The sequence below is a fragment of the Electrophorus electricus genome, chromosome 26, assembly GCF_013358815.1.
Source record: "Electrophorus electricus isolate fEleEle1 chromosome 26, fEleEle1.pri, whole genome shotgun sequence".
Classification (NCBI taxonomy): Eukaryota; Metazoa; Chordata; class Actinopteri; order Gymnotiformes; family Gymnotidae; genus Electrophorus; species Electrophorus electricus.
In genome coordinates this window covers 10,796,124-10,807,574 of record NC_049560.1, presented here as the reverse complement: position 1 = coordinate 10,807,574, position 11,451 = coordinate 10,796,124, and the positions used below count along the sequence as shown (strand labels likewise).

Here is an 11,451-nt window from a genome sequence, read left to right as displayed (position 1 = left end):
GCAAATTCGTAAAAGCACAGGAGTGTACTTTTTTTTTTCTTGGCGAAGGACTTTTAATATGAAGGAAGGAGATGCGCGACCATTTTATTTTGGATTGCGTTTATTCTAGCTAGCTAGGTATCCCTTCTGTGCATGTAAATTTTTCTTTAAAAAAACCGCAGTTATTCAAATTATCTGGCTAGAGAAATGGTAGCCATCTAACCTAACCTAGCTAGCTAACTATCGGGCTTTTATTGAAAACTAGCGTTAGCTAGCTAACCTTCCTAGCTAAATTAACTGGCTACTAATTTTGAACGCATAGATTAAGATGAAATATCATTTCACTTGAAAATATTCATTTGATGACATTTACATAGCTAGATTATATCACTACCACACCACTGGTGTGACAGACTACACAAATTCAAAGAAGCTAATCGTGACACAGACAGTGGCTGAAGATTTTGTGTTGTACTCCAGATGTCCAGATCATGGGAAGACATCCAGCTGGTTTCAAGCTGTCTGACCTCGTATCAGAACTGTGTCACGCTGATGAGGACTATCCCTTTCCCGTTTGGCAGAATGGGACAGTTAGCCAATGCTTTAACCAAATGATCTTGGGATCCCTTGCACACGCTGTCATTGCGGTCCTAAGTGCCTGTTATTTGAGCGTGCCAAGGTAAGTAACAACCACAGAAACATTACACAGTGTATTCACTATATAAACGTTGCTATACGTGTGTGAATTGTTGCAGCCTCAAATACGAGTCAACTCGGACAAGATTTCTGTTGAACATTACTAATGTAATCTAAATTATCTTATTCATGTTAGTCTTCTTGCCCTCGTGTTAAAACTCAGTTCTATATCCCTTTTCTCTAAAATGTCCACACTGTGTGCTGACGTTTTGTATTTGTTGTTTGCAGACTCATTTACACTCAGCCTTCCCTGCCTGTTGGCTGGATCTTCAGGGCTGTATCAGCATTGCTGCTGGTTATTTTTTTTAGCGGGGATATGGTGCTGGTGCTGGTGTTTGGGCTACAACAGCAGGACTTCTACTTGGACATCCTAGCTGATGGATGTGGTATGGTTGCTTGGCTGGTCCACTTTGGGGCGGTTTTGGCTCTACAACGATCTGTCTATAGAAGGACACGCGGTCCCTTATTATTTGTGGTTCTAGCTGTTCTTCCTGTCCCTAACCTTGCTTTTACCTTCACTGCTTACATCCAAGATGGCAGTTATCTCAATGCCTCACACCCTTTGAAGATTGTGCGTTTGGCCCTGGCTGTGAGCAAGGTAGCCCTAGTCCTTGTGTACCTGCTAGCTTTCACCTTTCCTTGCTACACATCACGAACAGAGTCTCTACATTTAAACATAGATGATGGGGCTCTTCTTATAGTGCCAGACCCTCAGGGAGGGGAAATAGTAGCAGAGGATGGCTGCAGCTGTCTGTCCAGGCTTCTCTACCTCTGGCTGAACCGTCAGCTGAAGCTGGGTCCCCGTGGCGAGCTGGAGAGACCCAGTGACGTTTTCCAGCTTCCATGCAGGCTTCAGACCGGAGCGGTCACTCGGCGCTTCCGTCAATGTTGGGCACAGTGTCTGGGTGGCAGAGCGCCAAGAACACCTGTGGGGCTGCAGAGGTGTGCTGGAGGGAATGAGCAGGAGAGTTTATGCAGCGAAGTCAAACCTGAGGAGCCCTGCGAAGAAAGACAACAGCACCAGGTGAAGCTTTGGTGGGTTTTACACAAAGCTTTTGGCCTGCGCTACTGTCTCCTCGGGGTACTGAAGCTGTTGGCTAGCCTGATGGCATTTGTAGCACCACTTCTGCTCAGTGCATTAGTGGGCTTCATGGAGACTGAGGGTGCACCACTGAGCACGGGTGTTTGGTGCACCATGGGGCTGTTCTCAAGCACATTCATGGCAGCATTCTTGCGCAACATTTTCACGTACGAGGTGTCAAAAGTGGCGCTCGAAGCTCGGGCTGCTGTGGTGTCCACAATCTATGGCAAGGCTCTGCGTGTCAGTGGCTCAGCCCTGGCACGTTTTAGTGTTGGGGAGGTGGTCAACTTCATGAGCACAGACACGGATCGCCTGGTGAACTTCTTCAGCAGCTTCCATGAAGTGTGGAGTCTGCCCTTCCAGTTCGCCCTTGCCCTTTACCTGCTCTACCTGCAGGTGGGCGTGGCCTTCCTTGGGGGGTTGGCTGTGGCTCTTCTTCTTGTGCCACTCAATAAAGTCCTGGCCAACTGCATCCTAGAGAACAATAAACAGATGCTGTCCCACAAGGACAGCAGAGTGAAGGTAGGAGGGCTTTTTAAAATTCCATGGTTACTAGCATTGTATGATGTAAGCATCTCTGTTCAGTCTGATTGAGAATGAGGTTTCCTTACAGCTTATAAGTGCACTTTTAAAATGACATGATTTGGATTTTTGTGTTTTGTTGTTTTTTAGGAGTGCTCCAACCAAATAGATATTTAAGTGTGATTGTTTCAAGGAATGGAGGCAGCTTCTGACAATTAACAATTGTGTTTATTTGTATGCCTCTTTTTTTCCTAAAGCTAATGACCGAAGTCCTTTTTGGAATACGAGTTCTAAAGTTCTATAACTGGGAGCAACACTTTGCACAGAAGATAAACCAAAGCCGCAATAAAGAACTGAGTCACCTGAAGATGCTGAAGTACCTGGACGCAGTGTGTGTGTATACCTGGGCAGCTCTGCCTGTGGTCATCTCAATCATCACCTTCATTACCTATGTGCTGCTTGGAAACACTCTCACTGCAGCTAAGGTGAGTAAGAGGAAGGCCAGTTTACCTTAAACCTCCCAGCCATAAGCCGCATTTTCAGTTTTTTGTCTGAAGATACAGCATCTCAAATGAGGTTCTTGCTTTCAACTGATGGTTCTTGCATAGTATATTGTAGACGACTTTGACCTTGAAGTGTCTGTAATGTTTGTCTTCCAGGTGTTCACTACGCTAGCTCTAGTAGGCATGCTCATTCTGCCCCTCAATGCCTTCCCTTGGGTTCTTAATGGCACATTGGAAGCTAAAGTATCTCTGGATCGCATTCAGAATTTTCTCATGCTGCATAATCAGGACTTTACTGCGTACTACAGCCAAGGTACCCAGCATATTTTCATTTTTATCCACTGCATATTAAAATTCAGTTTCATTTTATTCATATAGTACTTTTTCCAGTTGACATTGTCAAAAAGCAGCTATAGCAAAAACTGGATCTAGACAGCTTATGAGCAAGCTGAGTATGACTGTGGTAAATAATAGTGAGACAAATACACCCTCCAGATGGGAAATTAAAAGTGATTTCATATACAACATATACAGTCCATCGAACTGTTATGAAAGTAAACTTTTTTTCTTTTTTTTCTGTTTTTCCGTAAACCAAATGCAAAGGACATATCCCTTAAGTCTCATAAACACATGTCTATTGTACAAATGTACTTCATCAATGGTATACACAAGTCACATTTTAGGATCATGGTTCTGGGGAGAACAAATTTAGTTACAAGCCCCTCAGTTGAACCTGAATCAGAATGAAGAGTAGGGGAGGCCCAGCTGAGATGCGCTTGAGAATAAAAAATAAACAGGTTCTTTTCTTTGTTGTGTGTTTGTGTGTGTGTGTGTGTGTGTGTGTGTATATATACATTGTCGGAACTTTAGAACCCCATGGAATGAATGTTATGATTTCAACATCTACCTTTTTCTAATATAAACTGGTTCATCCTCTTCGAAATTCAAAAGCAATTTACTTGCACAGATGACAAAAGACCTCTGTCCCAAACATCCCTTTTCTCGTGAAACATTGTGTACTTTACTGCAGTGTATGTGTTTGGTTTTTAATATTTTTAAACTGCAGAATTTCCTGAAGACCCTCTCACTGCTATCCAGATGATCCAGGGTGGTTTCTCGTGGAAGAGTTCTGATGAATTACAGTCTGACTCTAAGGTGGAGGACATATCTTCATTAGGAAGTATGTACCTCCATGATCTCAATTTAAGTATCAAAAAGGTATGTAGTTTGTTCATTATACATTATACATATATTATACATCAGGTACCACGGAAAATTAAATCACTGACATAGCTATCAAAGTGAAGTAATGTTATGTATAATTTCTTAGGCACACAAAATGCTTGTAAGGTTCCCTGTTGTATTTGTTTTATTCAATGATGTAACTAACCCTAACCCTGTATAGTTATTTCCTAGATACTACAGCATTTCCTTTGCTCTTTTTAGGATTCCCTGGTTGTTGTGGTGGGGAAGGTAGGCTGTGGGAAAAGCTCTCTGTTAGCTGCTATCACTGGAGAGCTAAACAGGTACAATTTGATAATGGTCTTCAAAGCAAAAAATGATTAAACCAACATGAGACATAATATATACTATGGATCAAGGCACTTCCATGACATGGTGGTCCAGATACAGACCCAAACAAGCTTTTATCTAGAGTGTTGTCCTGCATGAGAATATTTTGCCAGCTTCACCTTGCTAATTGAAGTATTGCTTAATAAAACAATATATTTTATACATATTAAAACGGATCGGAGGATTTTTATAAATTGTGGATGGGCACCACTAAAGAATTCCGTCCTTTTATTTGTATGCATACTTTAGATATGGAGGTGTAGTGTGTGTTCAGGGCAGAGAGCAGGGCTTTGGCTTAGCTGTCCAGGAACCATGGATCCAGCATGCAACAGTGCGTGACAACATCCTGTTCGGACTGGACTTTGATGGCAGGCGCTATCAAGCTGTACTTGAAGCTTGTGCCCTCGCTGATGACCTTAATGTAAGTTGTACAAGCAACTCTGTAATGGAGAAGATTGATTACACATGGAGCAGATCCTTTTGGAGAAAAAGGACAATGATAAAATGTGCTACAATTTCCAAGAAAAACCTTCTAACAGTGAGGCTTGGCTTGTTGATGTTTTCCTCCCAGAATATGCAGAATGCGCGTATTTTGTTGTCCTTTATTATTGTGATGTAAGTGATATTAGCTTTATAGGCTTTTCTGTTGTCTTATAGTGATGGACACTGGATGATTGGATGTACACAATCGTAAAAATGATCATGGTGCTTTAACTTGTTTAATGTCAAATGTTGCACAGATTTTGCCCAGTGGGGACCAAACAGAGGTGGGGGAGAATGGAGTAACGCTCAGCGGAGGGCAGAAAAGTCGCCTCGCCTTAGCCCGAGCTGTCTATATGGTAAAAGAGCTCTCAATGGACCCAGAAAACAAACCTGTTTTGGGAATCGAGACCCAAACTTTTAGCAACACTTAAAATGAACTTTTCTAAATGCATGCATCAATCTATAAACATTGTCCCTGTGGCAGGACAAGGACATCTATCTGCTGGATGATCCGTTAGCAGCGGTGGATGCTGATGTGGCTCGCCATCTCATGGAGAATTGCATTCTGGGAATTCTTAAGAACAAAACCAGAATCCTCTGCACTCATCGAATAGAGTTTGTGGAGAAAGCAGAGATGGTGGTGTTGATGGACAAAGGAACCATTGTGAGAACAGGTATTTACTAGCATCAGATGCGCTATATAGTCACCATGTGGTTTAAGGTCCATGTCGCTTTAAAATGTTGTGCTAAATTGTGTAGAAGCTATGTAATGCAAGGTTGTCATTATAAAATATGTTCTGTAAACATGTAAAAGACAAGATTGTTTTACTGACAGATTTCATGTTTGTTTGGTTTGCTTTGGAAAGGCCCACCAGCGGAAGTCTTATCTTTGGTGGAAGCTGTACCCAGAGACAGTAAGAAAGACAACAAAATGAAAGAGACGGGTACTTATTCTGTTCTGTTACCCATTATTCATATGAACGTGTTAGCCCAGTCACAGTTAAGTGCAGATAGTTCTTTCTTTCTGATTTTGAAACAAATGCATTCTAAATTAGATGGCACTGCCCAAGAAGAACTGAACGCTGAGCTGCTTTCAGAGTGTGGGCAAGCCACCATGGGAGAAGAGCAGAAACAAATGGGTGGGCTTTCCTGGACAGTGTATGGGTCCTACTGGAGGGCCGTAGGCGAATGCATGGCTGTGTCTGTGCTTTGTTCCCTGTTCCTCATGCAAGGTATGAATGACCAAAACATGTGTTTCATCCTTTAGTGGCATTAACCATGTTATTGTTACTACTCAGCACAGACTACAGCAAAGCCTCATCAATATAACCTTTATCCCAGGTACTAAGAATGTGTCAGATTGGTGGCTGTCTCATTGGATCTCGAACCTGAAAGCCAACAAGTCTGAGTGGCTGTCTGTGACAGCAGGTCCTATCTCTACCCTACTGCTCTTCTCTGCCGACAGACCCATGTAAGTTTGGGTTACACACTTTCTTCCATGTTACTGCAGACAGACAAACCAAGACAGACAAACCATGGTTGTACGAGTCCCTGAGGTTTTATCCCCCCCCCCCCCCCCCCCCCCCCCGCAACTGTTCAATGCTTTTCAGGTTTCCTCTCTCAGTCAGTGGCTTGAATGCAGTTGGCAATATGAGCTCAGAGCTAAAGTTCTACATGACTGTGTATGGTTCTCTGGCTGGGGCCAATACTGTCTTCACAGCAGCTCGTGCTTTTCTCTTTGCTTATGGAGCCATCCATGCTGCCACTGTCCTTCATAAAAAACTGCTCAATAGTGTGCTTAAGGTACTTTATTTGTATTTTTTTTTATTTTACATTTTTTACATTTTTCAAATCCTTTAAAAATGTCACTTATTTTATTGGCAAAAGTAGAAGATATTTATACTTAGTTCACCGGTTAAGATGCCAAACGTTTGACAAGATGCATTTTAATTTACCTATTCCAATCCTTAATTCTAGGCACCAATGGCATTTTTTGACACTACACCCCTGGGGCGAGTCTTGAATCGCTTCTCTTCGGATGTCTACAGTATAGACGACTCCCTGCCGTTCGTCCTCAACATTCTTCTCGCCAATGTGTTCAGTCTGCTGGGAATGCTGGTGTTGATGAGCTATGGGCTGCCCTGGGTACTGCTGCCTCTTCTTCCACTAGGGATGCTGTACTACCAAACGCAGCGTTTTTATCGCCATTCTTCCCGGGAGCTGAAGCGGCTGTGCAGCCTTACACTTTCTCCGGTCTACTCGCACTTCTCCGAGACGCTGAGTGGTCTGTCAACTGTGCGTGCCAGTGGGCACGCTGCCAGGTGTGGTGCCTACCGCAGTCATGCCTCTCACTGCTGTTCCTCCTCTTTCCTTCTAAACACCTTTTGTAAGGAGCTTGGTAATAGCAGATTGAAAGTAGTGAATCTTTAGGGGTCTGTATATCAGTGCATGTGTGTGTACAGGTTTGAGGAGGAGAATGAGAGGCGTTTGGATCAGAACCAGCGCTGCCTGTTCATCAGCAACGCTGCCATGCAGTGGCTGGACATCCGTCTGCAGATGATTGGTGTCTCAGTAGTGACTGTCATCAGTGTAATCTCTCTGATTGAGCACCAGATCAGATCCATCGATCCAGGTGGGCCCTCTGCTGTCTTTTCTCTTATTTTTCATAGCAATACCTCAGCTGAACCTTTAATTCCATTCAGAAGTCTGCATCACAACCTTAAAACCCAAAACAGGAAATTGCAGCATACCAAGCAGATGGTGAGAAGTCTGCCACACCCTAAGCCTCCGTTCTTTGCTCTGGGCAGGTCTGGTCGGTTTGGCTCTGTCGTACGCCCTGTCCGTCACTAACCTGCTGTCGGGCCTGATCTTCAGCTTTGCCCAGACGGAGATGCAGCTGGTGAGCGTTGAGCGTACCGAGGAGTACTCCACAAGCATCCCACAGGAGCCTCAGTATGGTGGCGTGGCGGTGAGCGGCACATGGAACGCATGGGAGAGTCGCAGTGTTAAATGGAACTGCTTGCCTAATTTTACCAAATTCCCAGGTTCCAGCTTCTTGGCCAGAGCATGGCCGTGTGGAGTTTGATGGAGCCGTTCTAACATATCGGCCTGGCTTGCCCAATGCCCTGGATGGGGTGAGCCTGGTGGTGAATCCGGGTGAGAAGGTGGGCGTGGTGGGACGCACAGGTTCAGGGAAATCCACTCTGTTCCTGGCCCTGTTCCGTATGGTGGAACTGAACCAGGGCCGGATACTCCTGGATGGGGAGGACATCAGTCAGATCGGGCTATCTCAGCTGAGGTGAGGATCGTATAGGCTTTTGTGAGATGTTTCCAACACATTTGGAACACTATTGAAAACTCAACAGTTTTTGGAATTTATTCAGCATGGGAATCTCAACTAACACTGCAGTTTCATTCAAGCTGATATACAAGTGCTTCAGAGATGAACTTCACAAGAATGTTTAATGTTATGGGGTGTCCACTGCAGATCCAAGCTGGCCATCATCCCCCAGGACCCATTTTTGTTCTCCAGTTCAGTAAGAGAGAACCTTGACCCCAGTTGCCGTCACCCTGACTACCAACTGCTAGATGCTCTGGAACAGTGCCACCTGGGAGACGTAGTGCAGAGAATTGGTGAGTGCCGAGGGAGTGAGTCATAAAAATATCTACTTGATTATGTGTATGAATAACACGACAAGCTTTGATTGTTATTGTAATTATTGTTTCTATGGTGTTTGGCAGGAGGGCTGGACGCAGCAGTAGGAGAAAGAGGGACATCACTTTCTGTTGGTCAGAGACAGCTACTGTGTCTTTCTCGTGCTTTACTCACTGAAGCCAATGTGAGTGGTGCACACTCAGTCCTTTTGTAGTGTTCATAAAATGAACTGAAAGGACAAAACATCACACACTGAGTGTCTCTTGTTTTTGCTGTTCCTGTTGTAGGTTCTCTGTATAGATGAAGCCACAGCTAGTGTAGATCACAGGACTGACATGCTTTTGCAGAAGACTATACGAGAACGATTCAGTGACAAGACTGTCCTCACTATTGCTCATAGGTCAGTCCCATATTCCTCAGCACTTTATAATATTTGAACAAGCAGCATGTAAAGATGTTTGCTCTTTTGCAGGTTTTTCGTTTTTGTTTGTTTGTTTGTTTTTACAAAAGACCACACCAACTTTGCAGTTCTCAGGTTTGTGGCATGGAATGTGTCCTTTTTCTTCCCGCAGACTGAACACCATTATGGACTCTGACAGGGTTCTGGTGATGCATGCTGGGAAGCTAGTGGAGTTTGACAGCCCATCTGCTCTGTGCGAAAGGAAGGGTTCAGCATTCCATAAACTTCTGGGTGGAAGAGGAGAAGGACTGATCTGATTTTATCTGTTTTAAACTGTGATGGTGAATCTGTATACTGACCCTATAAACCATGGCCTATATTCACAAAATAACTTAAGTAGGAGTACCGATTTTAGTTCTGTCCAGCAGTTGTATAGACTATTCTCATTGTGGGGAACAAAGAGAAACTGACTTAATAGACTCCTACAGATCCTTTGTGAATATGGCCAGATATTTGCGTATGACATTGACAAGGTCATATTTTGCTTTGTCTGTGTCATTTGAATGGCGATAGCAGCCCACTGATATTTTTACATTCATACGAACTGAGGGAAAAGCTGGTTTTTACCTGTTACACTTTCATACTTCAAAGTAAAATGTCAAAGGTTTGTTAGAAATGGGCTTGTTGTTTTATAGCCTGTCATTGCAAATGTCAAATTATTTGTCCAACACTGATCCTGAAATGAAATTTAGGTCTAGAATTTGGTCACTTATGGTAAAAAGTAACCAAGTAACACACAATGAGAAACATTTTACAGTCAAACATACAGTATGTAATTTACAAAATTTATTTTTATTCATTTTGTATTTTATATATTTTTTCTTTTTTAAAATAAAAGCATTTAAGTTCAAATTGTTGGCAACCCTGGTTTTAATTGTTTGTGTGGCCTCCCAGACGAGAGTAACAGTGTTACACGTTTTATTGCTTTGTACTTTTTATTGATCATGGCTCCAGGCCTGTATTTTCCCAAATATGTAGGTATATTTTAGGAATCATTATTTGTGATTTTTAAATAATACCATTTTGTCTTTATCAATGATGCCAGTAACTATGACTGACTGGTATGTTTACAAACAAGGGAATTTACGCAGTGACTACATCACAGGTGCCATTTGCATCAGTAGCCTTAAAGCATTTTTTCCTAATAGTTGTAGTTCAGACTCTAACCTTATAGTTCACACCAACCATCTTCTAACCTAAAGGTGTGGGTTTTCTGCCCATTCCATTAATGATACAATTTACATAGTTATGATGTGTTGAGAAGAAGATATAAACACAAGCATGCACCAGGTGTGTTTATTGTTAAATTCTCATCTCCACCCAGATCATCTTCACCCTACATGATCATTTTCAATGTGTTTGAGCAGAACAGAAGTGGGAGTTTTCTTTATGAAACAAAGAGTGCATTAGTCACATGGGAGGTTACAGGTGTGACCATTCTAAGATTTTCCTGTATGGTCGGTTGCCATTCCATTTCATAGCAGGAATTTTCAGATTAGTGTGTATGACCAGAGCACATTCCCAGAAGCTAAACCAGTTTTTTGGCTCTTCCAGTGTGTGTTCTGCCTCCTATAAACATCCAGCTGAGAGCAGCAGTAAACAAGGTCTTACTCTTAGAGCAAAGTAGAATCAACATGGCAAGTGACCACTTACAGTACTGAAGAGGAATCTTCAGCTCCGTCTAATTCCAAGGCAAGGTAAGGCTCTGCTTTATTTGATAGGCTGTCACTTGATACATTTACTGCAATAGTTTGCAGTTTCATAACAACTTACTTTTATCATATTTTATGCTACAAGTCAAATGTGAATAATTATGTCCAAATTGACAGCTGTAAGTTTTAAATGACTTTAAGTGCAGAGAATGTGAATAACTTTTATTAAATGTACCATTCCTAAATCTAGGAATTCTAATTGGATTTCTATTACTCACATTAAGTTCAAAATATGAAGTCTTTAAAATGCAAAATGTGATGTATTGAAGAATCAGGCAGTTTATGCTGATTAACATGATCATTTGCTAGTGGTTTTACAGTGTACCAGAAAGTAGTTTTGTAAAAGCATTTATTTAGTTTTTATTGCAATATTTCAAGTTGAACTTGAAATAATGCCTATAGTATCAGAGTAAACACATCATTCTAGCAGTCAGTACTGACTTATGACTTGTTGCTTCGACAGCAGGTGCTAGACTTAGTACAGAGATATATGAGCACAGCAAAATCTGTAGTTTTGTCACCAGTGTCAACGCAAATAGTGTCAAAACAGCATGTACTGCCAATGAAATGTGCACTAAATGTGTTTAAACCAGAGGGTGTGGCACAGTACCTTTATTCTGGCCTAACCCGTTCCTAAGTCTCGTCGATACACTGTCCCAGAACAATTAAATGAATACCTTAAGGTTTGGGGTCTGTTTGCCTACCTGTACCTAGGTTGTTTGATAATGTTTCAAAGAATGCACAGCTGTAGGGTGAGTAATTTTTAAAATATGTGCATCAAAGGTTCT

At 42.3% G+C, this 11,451-nt stretch overlaps 1 protein-coding gene across 1 annotated transcript; it reads left to right on the top strand.

The window, feature by feature from the left end:
- Positions 1-93: 93 nt before the first annotated feature.
- abcc10 (ATP-binding cassette, sub-family C (CFTR/MRP), member 10) lies at positions 94-9,773 on the top strand. The gene is made up of 21 exons (XM_027018297.2): positions 94-658; positions 904-2,278; positions 2,536-2,763; positions 2,938-3,094; positions 3,848-3,999; positions 4,228-4,307; positions 4,603-4,774; positions 5,094-5,192; positions 5,321-5,510; positions 5,703-5,780; positions 5,892-6,068; positions 6,178-6,307; positions 6,447-6,639; positions 6,814-7,157; positions 7,299-7,468; positions 7,644-7,804; positions 7,881-8,134; positions 8,324-8,469; positions 8,578-8,675; positions 8,779-8,891; positions 9,064-9,773. The coding sequence occupies exons 1-21, from the start codon at positions 471-473 to the stop codon at positions 9,206-9,208; spliced, it is 4,650 nt and encodes a 1,549-aa protein (XP_026874098.2). The 5' UTR covers positions 94-470; the 3' UTR covers positions 9,209-9,773.
- The last annotated feature ends 1,678 nt before the right edge of the window (positions 9,774-11,451 follow it).

Coding starts and splice junctions, on each gene's coding strand:
- abcc10 (XM_027018297.2), top strand. CDS start 471: ATGGGAAGACATCCAGCTGGTTTCAAGCTGTCTGACCTCGTATCAGAA. Junction 659..903: donor TGTTATTTGAGCGTGCCAAG/GTAAGTAACAAC, acceptor TGTTGTTTGCAG/ACTCATTTACACTCAGCCTT. Junction 3,095..3,847: donor TACTGCGTACTACAGCCAAG/GTACCCAGCATA, acceptor TTTAAACTGCAG/AATTTCCTGAAGACCCTCTC.